At 30.2% G+C, this 12,810-nt stretch overlaps 1 protein-coding gene and 1 pseudogene across 2 annotated transcripts; one reads left to right on the forward strand and one right to left on the reverse strand.

Moving 5' to 3' along the window:
* Positions 1-1,193: 1,193 nt before the first annotated feature.
* LOC113850038 (E3 ubiquitin-protein ligase SIRP1-like) lies at positions 1,194-3,604 on the forward strand. Of its 2 annotated transcripts, XM_027480353.1 has the most exons (3): positions 1,194-1,336; positions 1,466-1,727; positions 2,083-3,604. In XM_027480353.1, the coding sequence occupies exon 3, from the start codon at positions 2,128-2,130 to the stop codon at positions 3,220-3,222; it is 1,095 nt and encodes a 364-aa protein (XP_027336154.1). In that variant the 5' UTR covers positions 1,194-1,336; positions 1,466-1,727; positions 2,083-2,127; the 3' UTR covers positions 3,223-3,604. The 2 variants fall into 2 exon arrangements, with proteins under 2 accessions (XP_027336154.1, XP_027336153.1); XM_027480352.1 differs by lacking the exon at positions 1,466-1,727 and having other exon boundaries at positions 1,206-1,334; positions 2,074-3,460.
* A 1,611-nt stretch (positions 3,605-5,215) lies between these two features.
* Positions 5,216-11,208, reverse strand: LOC113851329 (annotated as a pseudogene).
* Positions 11,209-12,810: the final 1,602 nt, after the last annotated feature.

The raw sequence follows: 12,810 nt of genomic DNA on the forward strand, positions 1-12,810 counted from the left end.
ACATACAGTAAGAAGGGGAATCCCCAGTAGCAGTGCAAAGGCGATGGTCAACACTTTTGTGATGCGAGGTAAGAGTCTATCGGTGATAGTTTTAATTTTCTGAGGTACTGGTGACCTTGATAGTTGTACAAGTGTTTCTTTGGGGGTTTTGGTAGTGGTGAACGATAGATGTGGATAAAGCAAAACTTGCTTTTACCCACCTAAAGATATGTGTATCCAACCAACTTTTGTTAGAGAACTCGAAATCAAATTCGAAACAAAAGCGGCTTAAGATTTTAGAAAGATAGTTACTTTCAGATGGGTGATAAATATAACATTAGTAGCGCAATATATTATTTTTTACATGAATTATAAATGAACACAAGTTGTTAGTCCAATTAAAAATAGTTGAAAAACTCTCTTAACATCAAAATATCATAATTAAACACTATAAATAAGATGGAAGAGAAAACTAACATTACATTTAAACCTATACATTATTTTGTATAAAATATGAATAAATAAATTGATAACATATATACAAATATACATAAAAAAGAGTGTATATCTCATGACGCAAACAAATATGGATGGTAATAATATGTGAAGGGGTTGAGATTAGGGGTAGTAATTCTATTTATTTATTTTACTAATTATTTAATATATTTATATATAAATCTAATCAACTCATAATTATAAAAATAATAATTTATTGTTAATTAGATAATAATCTATTTGACATGTTTAATTTGTAACATCGAGTCTATTAGTCTAAACACCCAAGTTTATCAGCTAGTCATAGGACGTTAAGGATTGAGTTTTGTACTTTATATAGTTTGGATTTAAAAATGCGTTTAAATATTACACTTTATTTTATAACTTTCTTTTTAAATAGGTTGGATTATTGTTTTTATTGAACTAGTAACTATTACTTTTTAATAGCCATTATTTGAATTGTTTAAAATAACATTAAAAAACTAAAAAAAAGGTATTCTATTTCATAGTTTGTTTAACTATTTTGGAAGTTATAAGATAAAAGTATCCGATTAGTTAAACTATTTCATATTATTTTACAAAACTGAATAAATTGGATGTATATTTGAACAAGCAATTGTGCATTTTAATTTTAAGCGATCTTATTTTCGGTTAAATATAATTCAAATTTTATTTTAAGTAAACGTATAAGATGAAGAAACAGCCAAACGAGGGAAGAGGCAGTTGGGATTGAACTGTAATTTTATGGGAGGAGAGAAGGAGGATTTTGTCGCAAATGGCCAAATCGAGTCTCACATCTTTCACTGCAGCAAACAAAAGCCGCATGAATCGTGAAATCGAAAAGGGCTCTTCGTTGATTTCGGTAGGTTTTCGCTCTCAACAATTTCATGGGATAATATTTGTTTTGTTTTTATTCATTGTGCAACTTTCTTTCTTTTTCATTGATATATAATATTTATATTGCGTGTTCAATGATCACGTTGCTTTGCAGCTTCTTCGATCATTTCCTTTTCTTGCATTATTCATCGTCAACGTATAGACGTATACATATATGCGTGGGCGGTGACGTGTCCTCCTCATTTCAAATCGCTTCCAGATCCTTCTTTTAATTCTCTGAGTTTTTATATTTGCTTAATAATCTCTCTCAACTTCCACCTACCGACCTGGTTTACGTTTTCGCTGTTCGTAGAACTCTCTCCAGAAAAAATATATAGCTGCTGCTACTTCTCTTCTTTCATCATTCTTTTGGTAAGGTGACGATTCTCTTTCATTTTATTTTGTTTTTGCATTTCCTTTATTCCTTAACCTAGTGATTGGTCCTTGGGGATTTAGATTTGTTTATGTTAGTGTATGGGTCTCTCTGCTTGGTTTTTATCCTGTCATGATTCATGTCTTGCATCTGTCTGGATTTCGGAAGCTTGCGCAGTACTCTTGTCGTTTTGGGATTTCATTTCATAAAATTAAATGTCATTCCCCTCAGAAATGTTGATTTTCGATCATTTCTGGACGAATTTATTTTGTCAATCTGATAGCTGCGAGTCTTTCAATTTTATTTGTTTTAGGATTTTGATTCAATGTTGTACTTGACTTGCGTATTTCCGGAATCAGGGAATAAAGCTTACTTTTAGAGGACGAATTAATAAACAGAACATCATGGAGGAAACAATGGCAGCAAGGTATTGGTGTCATATGTGCTCTCAAATGGTCAATCCCATCATGGATGGGGAAATCAACTGTCCATTTTGCCAAAGTGGATTTGTTGAAGAAATGAGTAACGCAACCAGTGGCAGCAACATTCCCAATACGCCAGAAGCTGATTTTGAATCTGATCGGGCTCTCTCCCTTTGGGCGCCCATCTTGCTAGGGATGATGGGCAATCCACGTCATCGTCGAAGACTCAGACAAATAGAGAATGATGATGACTATGATAATGGTAATGGTGATGATGTTGATGGTGTCACACGCCATGGTGGAGAAACTGAATATGATCGAGAGCTTGAGTCCATCCTTCGGAGGAGAAGGAGAAGCTCAGCTACTATTCTACAATTGCTCCAAGGTATAAGAGCTGGGCTGGCTTCTGAATCATATGAGAATACCAACATTGATGACCGAGACAGGGAAAGAGAAAGAGAGCGTGTAATCTTGATCAATCCTTATAATCAGACTATTATTGTTCAAGGTTCCTATGATTCAAACCAGAATCAAAGTGATGGTCATAGCCCCATTGGGTCTATGGGTGATTATTTCATAGGGCCTGGTTTGGATTTATTGCTGCAACATTTGGCTGAGAATGATCCCAATAGATATGGAACTCCGCCTGCCCAGAAGGAGGCCATTGAAGCACTGCCTACTGTAACAATCAATGAGAATTTGCAGTGTTCTGTTTGTCTGGATGATTTTGAAGTTGGTTCTGAAGCTAAAGAGATGCCTTGTAAGCATAGGTTTCATATTGGGTGTATCTTGCCCTGGCTGGAGCTTCATAGTTCTTGTCCGGTTTGCAGGTTTCAACTGCCAGTGGGTGAATCTAAGCAAGATCCTAATGTTTCAAGGAATAGCAGAAACCAAAGTGAGGATGAAAATATTCGACATGACAATGCCGAAGAAAGAAATGAGGAAGGGAGAAATGCAAGTGGGACTAGAAGATTCTCATTTCCATGGCCTTTCGATGGACTATTTTCTTCATCGAACTCATCATCGTCTGTTAATGCCAATGCAAACGGAAATGATACTCAATCAGATGACAACTGAGTATTCATGCGATATGTGTTGTGCTATTCAAATGCTGTCTTGTTTATGTACAGTCTTCTACCAATCAAAGGATCCAATATTGAGGGAACAAGTTATAATTTTTCACATGGCTTTGTTTTTGCTAAATTGTGCTTTCCTAGATTCCAGTTGCTATATTTCCTTCAACGTTTACCACTCAACGTGGGATCTGTATACTTCTTGGTGGTGGTTTTATCTTTCCATCTCATTAATTTGTACATTGGTTTATTTACATAATTGTATATTCAAGTTGGGCTTTGATAGACCCGTGAAGTTCAATTTCTTAGGCCATGACTCATGGGTAGTATTTCAGGAATTGAATAAGACGGGACTATTTCTTTTCATTCAGTTGGAAACCTTTTTCTGGAGTATTCTAGTAGGAAATATAAAGCAACAATTTAAACACCACAACAAAAGCAAAAGTTTTAACAATCGAGCAACTATTGTGATAATATTTTGGGTGGATGCTTAAGTCTTTATTTCTAAAAGTAAAGGTTTTAACAAAGTAATGTTTTTTTAATAAGTAAATGTATTGGATTGTTAACTATTAATTTAATTTCATGTTAAATGAATGATTATGATTTAACAATTTTGTAAAAATTGTGTAATAACATGTTGATGAAGGACAAATCAATAAATTATTACTTTTCTTTTTTCATTTTTTTTCTTCCAACCTCTTTGTAGCTCTTCTTTCATCTCTCCTCTCTTCTCCTAACTTTCATTCTTAACAAGTTTGTTGTAAAAACAAAGTCAGTCAAATAAACATGGATTGTGGTACATATTCACATTTTGACTGACTGATTTTTTTTTTTTAAATTCCAACGTTAACTTTTTAGGTGTTTTTTATATTCTTTTTGTTGGAAAAGAGTTTTTCCAGTTGTAAATCCTAATCAAAATTTATAGCCATAGAAAAAAATAAACAATGATTATTCTTGATTTCGTAGTCGCAAGTGAAAAATAAAAAGTAAGTAAATTCATGTCGTGTGTAAAAAAATAAAAATAAAAAGATATACATTAAACTATCGTTATGTTCTTTGATAAATTTAACTTTATCAACGTTTTCATATCTTACATTTTTAATTATATGATCCCAATTAACAGTTTACAATACTTACAAGTTTTTCTAAAAGATATTTTTGTTTTATTTTTCTAAATTTATGGGAGGATGTAGGATTCTACCAATATTTTAAAATTACTTATTTATAAAGAAGTATCAATTTATTAATTTATTTAAAAGCATATTATAACTTTAATAGTTCTTCTTACAAAATACTAATAAATTTTTGAATCAAGATAGATTTTTAAAAAAGTTAAATCAAATCTCAAAAAAGTGATTATCTTAGTTAAATAAGTAAAACTAGTTTTGGTGTGAAAAGTAATTCATATTTAAACAATATAAAACCTAACTTATCCTAACCCATTTCATCCCTACAACTACTTCAACATTTATGATGCTGAGAATGATTTTTAGAGATAGTTGAAAATCCAAGAAATCACTCTTCAAAACTTTGGGTAGAGGAAGCTTTGGAATAGATAATCCACAAAGCCAAATATATTGAAAGAGTCTGTTTCTCCAGGATTGGCATGTAATTCTCACCTGTCAGGAGGTTGAGAAACCACGTTCAAACCTGGGCTATCTAAATTGTACTGGATAAAAAGGGTTAGGGTAATTTGTATTGGCAATTGGTCATGCGGGCTAGATTCTTCAGGAATGAAGCGCAAGGGAGACAGGTTCCTAAGTCAGGGGTACAAGAGCATTCAAACTGACAGCATATTGAAGACGAGTATTCTGATTTGTGTGAAATTTATATTTAACTTGATTTAATCTAATTAAGTTGGCATGTAATGTAAACATATATCAAATTTTAAACAAGAAAAAGTAACAAGGCAAACACGCTCAGATCAAATTTCAAATCAATAACAGAATAATTAGATGTGAAATTCATACACTTTTGTCACTTAATCAAACGTATTAGTGTATTGAACTAACTTAAGACCTTCAAAATCCGTATCTAGACCAGTTTTTTTTGCAACCTTTTGCTTTTATAGCATCTGAACATATGAAATGAATTTGCCACAGTAACAACTAAAGACGCAGGTAAGAGACAATCGTGGAAATTCATGCTCTCAGTAGTTGGAGGTTTTGCATTCAATGAAGATTCGGAAAGGCATATTTCTAATGTACAAATAAGATGTCATATCCACGAACTCAACAATTTGGTCAGCACATTGGAAGAAATCCTTTTAATGGTTTGATCACTTTACAGTCAAAATTTTTATGACCGAAGCAGTGCCAACACGGTGCAAAGCCACAACAGAATCCCCATTTTTGCAGAGACACTTTGCCTTGGCATGGCGAATGGCATACTCGATTGCCTCTTCTGTTGTTTCTGCGTGAGAAGCTCTAGCGGATGCAGCACTTAATATTGGAACTAACCCACAAAATATCATGCTATGCCTTGCAGGGGCCTCATCACTGCATGACCAATCAAAGGTATCGGTCTCAATCTCGGGGACAACTACCGAAAGAATTGGCATCCCTGGCCTGTACTTAGCCACCAGTTTTGCAGTACTTCCTCCTCTAGTTAGAACCAATATAAGAGCTCCTTTAGCTAAGTTGGCCGTTCTAACAGCAGAAGAAGCTAGACTCTCCAGTGGGCTCATGGGAACTGGTGAGTGCTCCATAATCCTTTTAAATACATCTCCATAATCCAGCGTGCTCTCTGCTTCAACACATATTTTGGCAGTGGTTCGAACAGCAAGTTCTGGATAAGCTCCATCAGCTGTTTCCCCACTAAGCATAACACAGTCCGTTCCATCTAGAACTGCATTGGCAACATCAGTAGCTTCCGCTCTTGTTGGCCGGGGAGATTTGATCATTGACTCCAACATATGGGTTGCAGTCACAACTGGTTTTCCTTGGATATTGCATTTGTAAATCATCACTTTCTGAGCAAGAAATATTTTTTCAATTGGAATTTCCATTCCAAGGTCACCTCGTGCCACCATAAATGCATCTGAATTGGCTAGGATGTCATCAAAATTTGCAACCCCTTCTTGGTTTTCTACCTGCCATAAAGATTTTGAAGTAACAGATAGAAAAGGCAACTAGAAACAAACAAGTAATTAATGGACCATTTGGTTAGGAAAAACGCTTTCTGCTTTCATTTTAATCATAAAATGCTACCATATTTTCATTTTGTTTTCTGTTTTCAAAACTTAATAAAGAAAGCATTGAAAATAATAAAATAATGTTTTCATTGTTTCTCACACAAACTGTTGAAAATAGGAATACCAACACTAAAACAGAACAAGGAAGATTTGAACACAAATTTCACCAGATCTAGAGTCATTAATCTTCTCCATGAAATAAAAGCATACCTTCGACATGAGAATAATGTTCTTGGCATGCTTTCCCAGCAGTTTCCGAACTTCCACCGGGTCTGAACCCTTTCAAACAAAAGAAAGAGCAATCATGTCTATTTTATTGGGAACTCCCCAGGCCAAGCTATCTTCTTTGTCTTTGTCTGTCAATGTTGGGAGATCCATTATCACCCCAGGAAGATTAACATTTTTTCTCTCCCCAAGAACCGCAGAGTTCTCACAGCGGCATCGAACTAAACCCAATTTTTTGTCACAGGATAAAACTGTAAATGAAATTGTGCCATCTGAGCAGAGTATGACACTCCCGGGCTTCACATCTTCAGCCAACTTTCTGTGGCTCATACAGATCATACTATCATCTCCCTTTATGCTATAGTCAGTTGATATGGTTATTTCCTGACCCTGTTTTAGTTGGATAGGTTTGCTGTCCTTCAGAAATCCAGTTCGAATCTCCGGCCCCTATAGCATTAGAGATAAATGAAAGATAAGAAACAACTACATATGGAAACATAAACAACAGCCAGCCGGATTCTGTCGTGTTTAAGATGAGCATAGAAACATGCAAATTCTTAAACATTTAAAGAAATATAGGTATTAACATGTAAAATAATGCTTCAACTCTTAAATTATGTTAAGATATTTGGTACTTAATTTTTAAACAAAAACTATAATGCTCCAAATAACAACAGATCGAGTAAAAGTAATATGATTCTGAAGTCTTATGACAGTTTATTTCATCATTATACCCCCGAAAGAAATATGATTCCATCGCTTACTTTACCGCACTGTAGGGGGAGGGGGGGATGGCAATAAAAAGATTGAATAAAATTAGGGGAAAATGATAGAGGAAAAAGATCAGGGTATAAATGAAAATAAAATGTGAGCACAGCAAAAAGGGATGGAGGTAGGTACCTTAGTATCGAGCATGACGGCACAGAGAATACCGGTAGTTTCCATGGCGGCCCTAAGGTTGTCGAGGGTTTCCTGATGATATTCATGAGGTCCATGAGAAAAGTTAAAACGCGCGACGTTCATGCCAGCGCGCAGAAGCTTCTCGATCATGGGCGGAGACCTGGATGCTTGTCCAAGCGTGCATACGATCTTCGTCTTCGGCCTCTTCCCTATCGCCAGTCGCCACCTCCCCGTTTTCGTACACTGCCATCTTTACAATTAGATCGTCGATTCAACCCAAAGCTGATTCTCTCCCCAAACCCCCCAACCCCCCAACCGTTTACTTCATCCACCTTTACATTTCAGACTTTCAATTTTATGATCATATTATTAATCTAAATTTTTATTCCATTAATATTCCAATATATATTTTCTCAACAACAATTTATTATTTTTAAATTTATGTTAATGGGATAGGTAGGTAATTTGATATCCCTATTTATTATCTTGAACCTTTTAAGAACTATTACTTTTATCTTTAAGATAAAATTATAAAATGACTATTCATGAAATCTCTTTTTATAAAAAGATTAATTATTCTTTCATCTTTTCTTATGAGTATTATAACTTATGCTATATAAACTTAATTATATTTTTTTTTACTATTTATCAAAAATTTGATAAAATCTGTAAGCATTTTATTTAAAAATCTTTAGAAACTGAAAAGTATTATTTTGTTGGCTAGAAAATAAACTTAAATTTTAAAGAGGCTTAAGTTTAAAGGATTTGTACTTATTAAACAAAGCATACTTACTAAAACTTTGGTAGAGACTTTTAAATTCTCTTTCTGCTTTGTGAGTTCAAGTCCTTTATACTAAATATAAGTTTAAGGATGGTCAAGATTCTCTTGGTGTAAATGTCCTTAAAGCTTTTCACTTGTCGAGTAGTTTATCTTTTATTTGGAAGATTTTTTCTTAAGGATCTAGTTAGCATATTAGGGATGAATTGACACTTAAGTTTTGGTCTAACATTTAATGTCATGATATTAGTGTTCTATCTTACAATATTCACCTTTTTCTGTCCTGAATTAAGAAGTTCCTATGTTTTGTTTTTCAAGAATGGAATTTGAGACTGAGAAAAACTCTAATATTCTCCCTGATTAGGTCTGTAAGGTAGTGGCTAAAATTAAGTCTTCTTCAAACTCACAGGGTCTAATTCTATGTTTTGAAATATGACAAATAATAGTATTTTTCTTAAAATATGCTTATTCTTTGTTATATTGCTTTAATACTATTTTTGTTAGATGTCATAACTTTTAATGCTATGAAAACTTGCTCACAATAATTGCTTATCAATATTTAAAGATGTTATCGAGATATATCTTTTTCTTCTCTGTGTTCTAAATGTAACGAGGATGAAGAATTTGTCATCCATGTGATTAAAAATTATATTTTTGTCAAAGATGTTTGTGAGTATTTCATTTTTCCTAAATAATGAGTTGTTTTTTTTTAGTAGAGATATCTCTGACTGGTTATTGCTTGATCTCTCTAGTAAGAAGTTTAGTAAATTTTCTAATTGAAGAAGTTTATTTAGAATTATTGTTTGGCATTTGTAGAAGGAGAGAACAAATTTTATTTTTAATAATTATTCTACCCAACTGTTGTTCCTCATTTAGAAAAATTTCTCTAATTTTTAGGCTTTCTTTAGTAGCTATGGTAATTTGTCTGGATCCTTCATGAAGTAGGTCAAAGACCAAGCTCAAACAAAATGAGTTCCTCTCCCTAATTACTAATGGAAGCTTAATGTTAATGAAATTGTGAAATTAGATCCTTGTTCCTATATGGAAATTGAGTTATAAGGTATTATGCCAGGGCTAGATCTTGTTACCCAGATTCTCATCATTTAGATAGAAAGTGACGCCAAAAAAGTTTTGTCACTAATCCTTAATTTTCAAGACAATACCCACCTTTATATGACTTAATTTCTAGAATTATAAATGTTATAAAACTCATTCAATTTTTTAGGTCTAACCATATTTGTAGAAAAGTTATTGACCATTTAGCCAAGTTAAGCCTAAATGATTCATTTATTTTTCTCTTTATTGATTCAGCCCACTCTCTTCTTTCTTCTTTTTGTTTTGATTTTTTAAATATTTGAATCTCAAGATTTCTTTTTTTTTTTTTTGGACTTTTAGCTCTTTGATTAAAAAAATAACAAAAATTTATATTAATAAAAAAAATATTGTGCCAGCATTATAAAAAATTGTATTTGTTAATTTATTTTGTCATCCTTGAATAATTTTATTTAGAAAATAAGTTTTATTCTCTTACTTTAATGATAATAATAATAAGTTATTAAAAATAAAGTAACAAATAAAATTATATATATAGCAAAAATAATAATAATAAGATAATGTTATATATATGAAAATTAATAATAAATTATTAAACATAAAGTATCAAATAAAAATTATATGTATATAGCAACAAAAAAAAATTTATATAGATGAAAATTATGTCGATTATACTATATTTACATCATTAATAATTTAATTTTAAAAAAATTATTAATCTAACCGTTAATTATCTGTGTTAAATCATATTAAAATTAAATAATTGCGCAATAATTCACCTGTGTAAGTCGAAAAGTCTTATAGTGGTTATTAATCATTAATCTTATATATATATATGATGGTTATACTTTATAAGACAAATTAGATTTTATTAAGTCACGTGACCATCTCCTTTATTTTCTTGTTCTTTTGTCATTTTCTCCCTTTTTTTTCTTCTTTTTTTTTTTCCGTTGACTCTCATTCTCACGTCAGTATGTTCTCATTCTAATTTGGTTTATTTGAAAGCTTCTATAACTTGTTTCTTCTCTCTTTTCTTTCTGGTACAGTCCCTCTTAATTTTGTTCAGTAGAAAACATTCAAAACCAGCTTCGTCAATCAAAATTCTTATTTCTATTTGCTTTAGTGGAAAGAATCCAAACTTGTTTCTTCTCTCGTCTTCCTTTCGTATTTTCATCGTAATTTTGTTCAATCGAAAGCATTCTGAACCTGTTTCCTTAATTAAAATTCTTTTTTTTACATTATTCTATCCTGCATCTCATATATTCTCTCCTGAATTCGTATTGTAATTCTACCAAAACGAAAAAAACATAACTGCATTCTTTATTATTATTTTTATTCTCATTCCCTTTTTTATAACAATTTAAGTATGATGAAATTTGATACAAATAATTTAAGTAATATTTAATTATAATTAAATAGTTAAATTAATAATATTTATTTCTTTATATTAAATTATTAACTGAGTAAGAGTGAAAATAATTTACACGGTTGTGATTTGTTAACACTAAGCGTAAATCTTTTATATTTTTATCATTTAATAATTTTTTTTATGAATGTAAGATTAAGATGGTTTTTATTAAATAGATTAAATTTTGTAAGTTTCATAAAAAAATTAATGATACTTTATCATATTATTTTATTTTAATAAATAATGTGTTTAAAATATAGAAAAATATTAAATTTTAGATAATAATCTTACAAATATTTAAATTAAGTAAAATTTGAATGAATGTAATATAAGATGATAATATTGTTGAATTAATTAATTTTATATTTTATGAAAAACTATTAAATTATGTAAGTGTGTAATTTTAACACTTGGTGTCAACAAACCTCATCATGTTTGTAAAAATAGTTGCTTGAGATTGTATAGTAAAAATGGTTATCTAAAATTGTGTAATAATCAAGTTTTATTTTATAAATTTTGCTAACTTGTGCAATATTATAAATGATAAAAAGTTATATAAAGTAATGTTTCATAGAAAACTATAGCATTTAATATTATAAATGCATTAAATAACATTGAATTCTATAATTTTTAATAAAAAAAATTATTAATATATAACTTTTTATCCTATGTAATGTTGAACAAGTTATAAAATTTCTTATATTTTATTTATTAAAGAAAAAATAAAAAAAATAAGTTTTAAAATAATTAAATCCGACAAATTTTTATTCTTACTCGTACATATCATCCAGTGTAACAGGACAAGCAAGGCTACTTAGTCTTTTGGAAGAAAAAAAAAACTCTTCTTAAATGATATAAAGCTAAAAGTAAAAATCTTGTTGAATTATTTTAATAAAAAATTTAAAATTAAACATTTTAAAAAAATATAAAAAAAAACAAAGTGGATTCTTTGAGTGTTAAAACAATTTAATAGAAAATACTTTTTAATTTTTTTAAAAAGATCGAATGAGAAATTTAATTTTATGATTATATAATACATGAATAATAAAATAATCTAGATATTATTATTATTATTAATCATTGTACGAGCTTTAAAAAATTATTTTAATTTTTAAAATTAACAAAAAGTTAACATAATAACTAATTTTTTGAAAATATAATATAAAATAATTCACTAAGTAGGATATTAAATAATTTAATTAAACCAATACACTTATAATCCTGTAACATGTAAATCATAGAATAATTTATCGTTATTATAAATTGATGTATGAATTAAAATAAATTAATTAAAAATAAAAACATAAGGGAATTTATACTTAAGGTCAGTGACTTGAAATTTGACTTTAAAAGAAAACTTGTTTCTATTATTTTGCTATTAAAGTATTTGAAAAATTTGTGTCTAATTTCACAATGTGCAATAGAGTATATACATTGTTATTATAAATTATTATACAAGTATTTTAAATTAATTTTAAAATATAAGGATATTATATTTACACACAAATATATATACATATATATTGTAAGCTTTATAATATTGCAAATGAAATATCAATATAAAATTTTGATCTGAACTGAATGTTTATCTGCGAAACATTCACCTTATCCAAATATTATTATATCCTTAACCTATTTCAGTCTATTATTCTACATGTAGAATCTCTCCAATCTCAACTCTACTCGAAAGGAACTGAGGTCAAACCATTGTATCAAAATCTTAATATTTGTACCTTTTAAAAATCCGGTACATATGTAGGCATGTTTTCTTTTTACTTGTTTATAGAAATTTGGGGTTTTTATACAACATTTTTAACATTTTTTCTATCTTTATAACATCAATTATTTTATTCTACATTTATTTCTCTTCCTATCTTTTTTTTTAAACTCAAATATTATACAAATACAATTTTTCTTGAGGTTTTGTCGCCAAAATTCCCGCTAAGCTATGGTGTGTTAATTTATTTATTTTTGCTCCTAGGAGGAGGATAGGGATTAGGGAAAGGAGACTGGGATGTAATTTTTAGCTTGACAA

This window comes from Abrus precatorius, unplaced genomic scaffold (genome assembly GCF_003935025.1).
Source record: "Abrus precatorius isolate BTA unplaced genomic scaffold, Abrus_2018 Scaffold9, whole genome shotgun sequence".
Classification (NCBI taxonomy): domain Eukaryota; kingdom Viridiplantae; phylum Streptophyta; class Magnoliopsida; order Fabales; family Fabaceae; genus Abrus; species Abrus precatorius.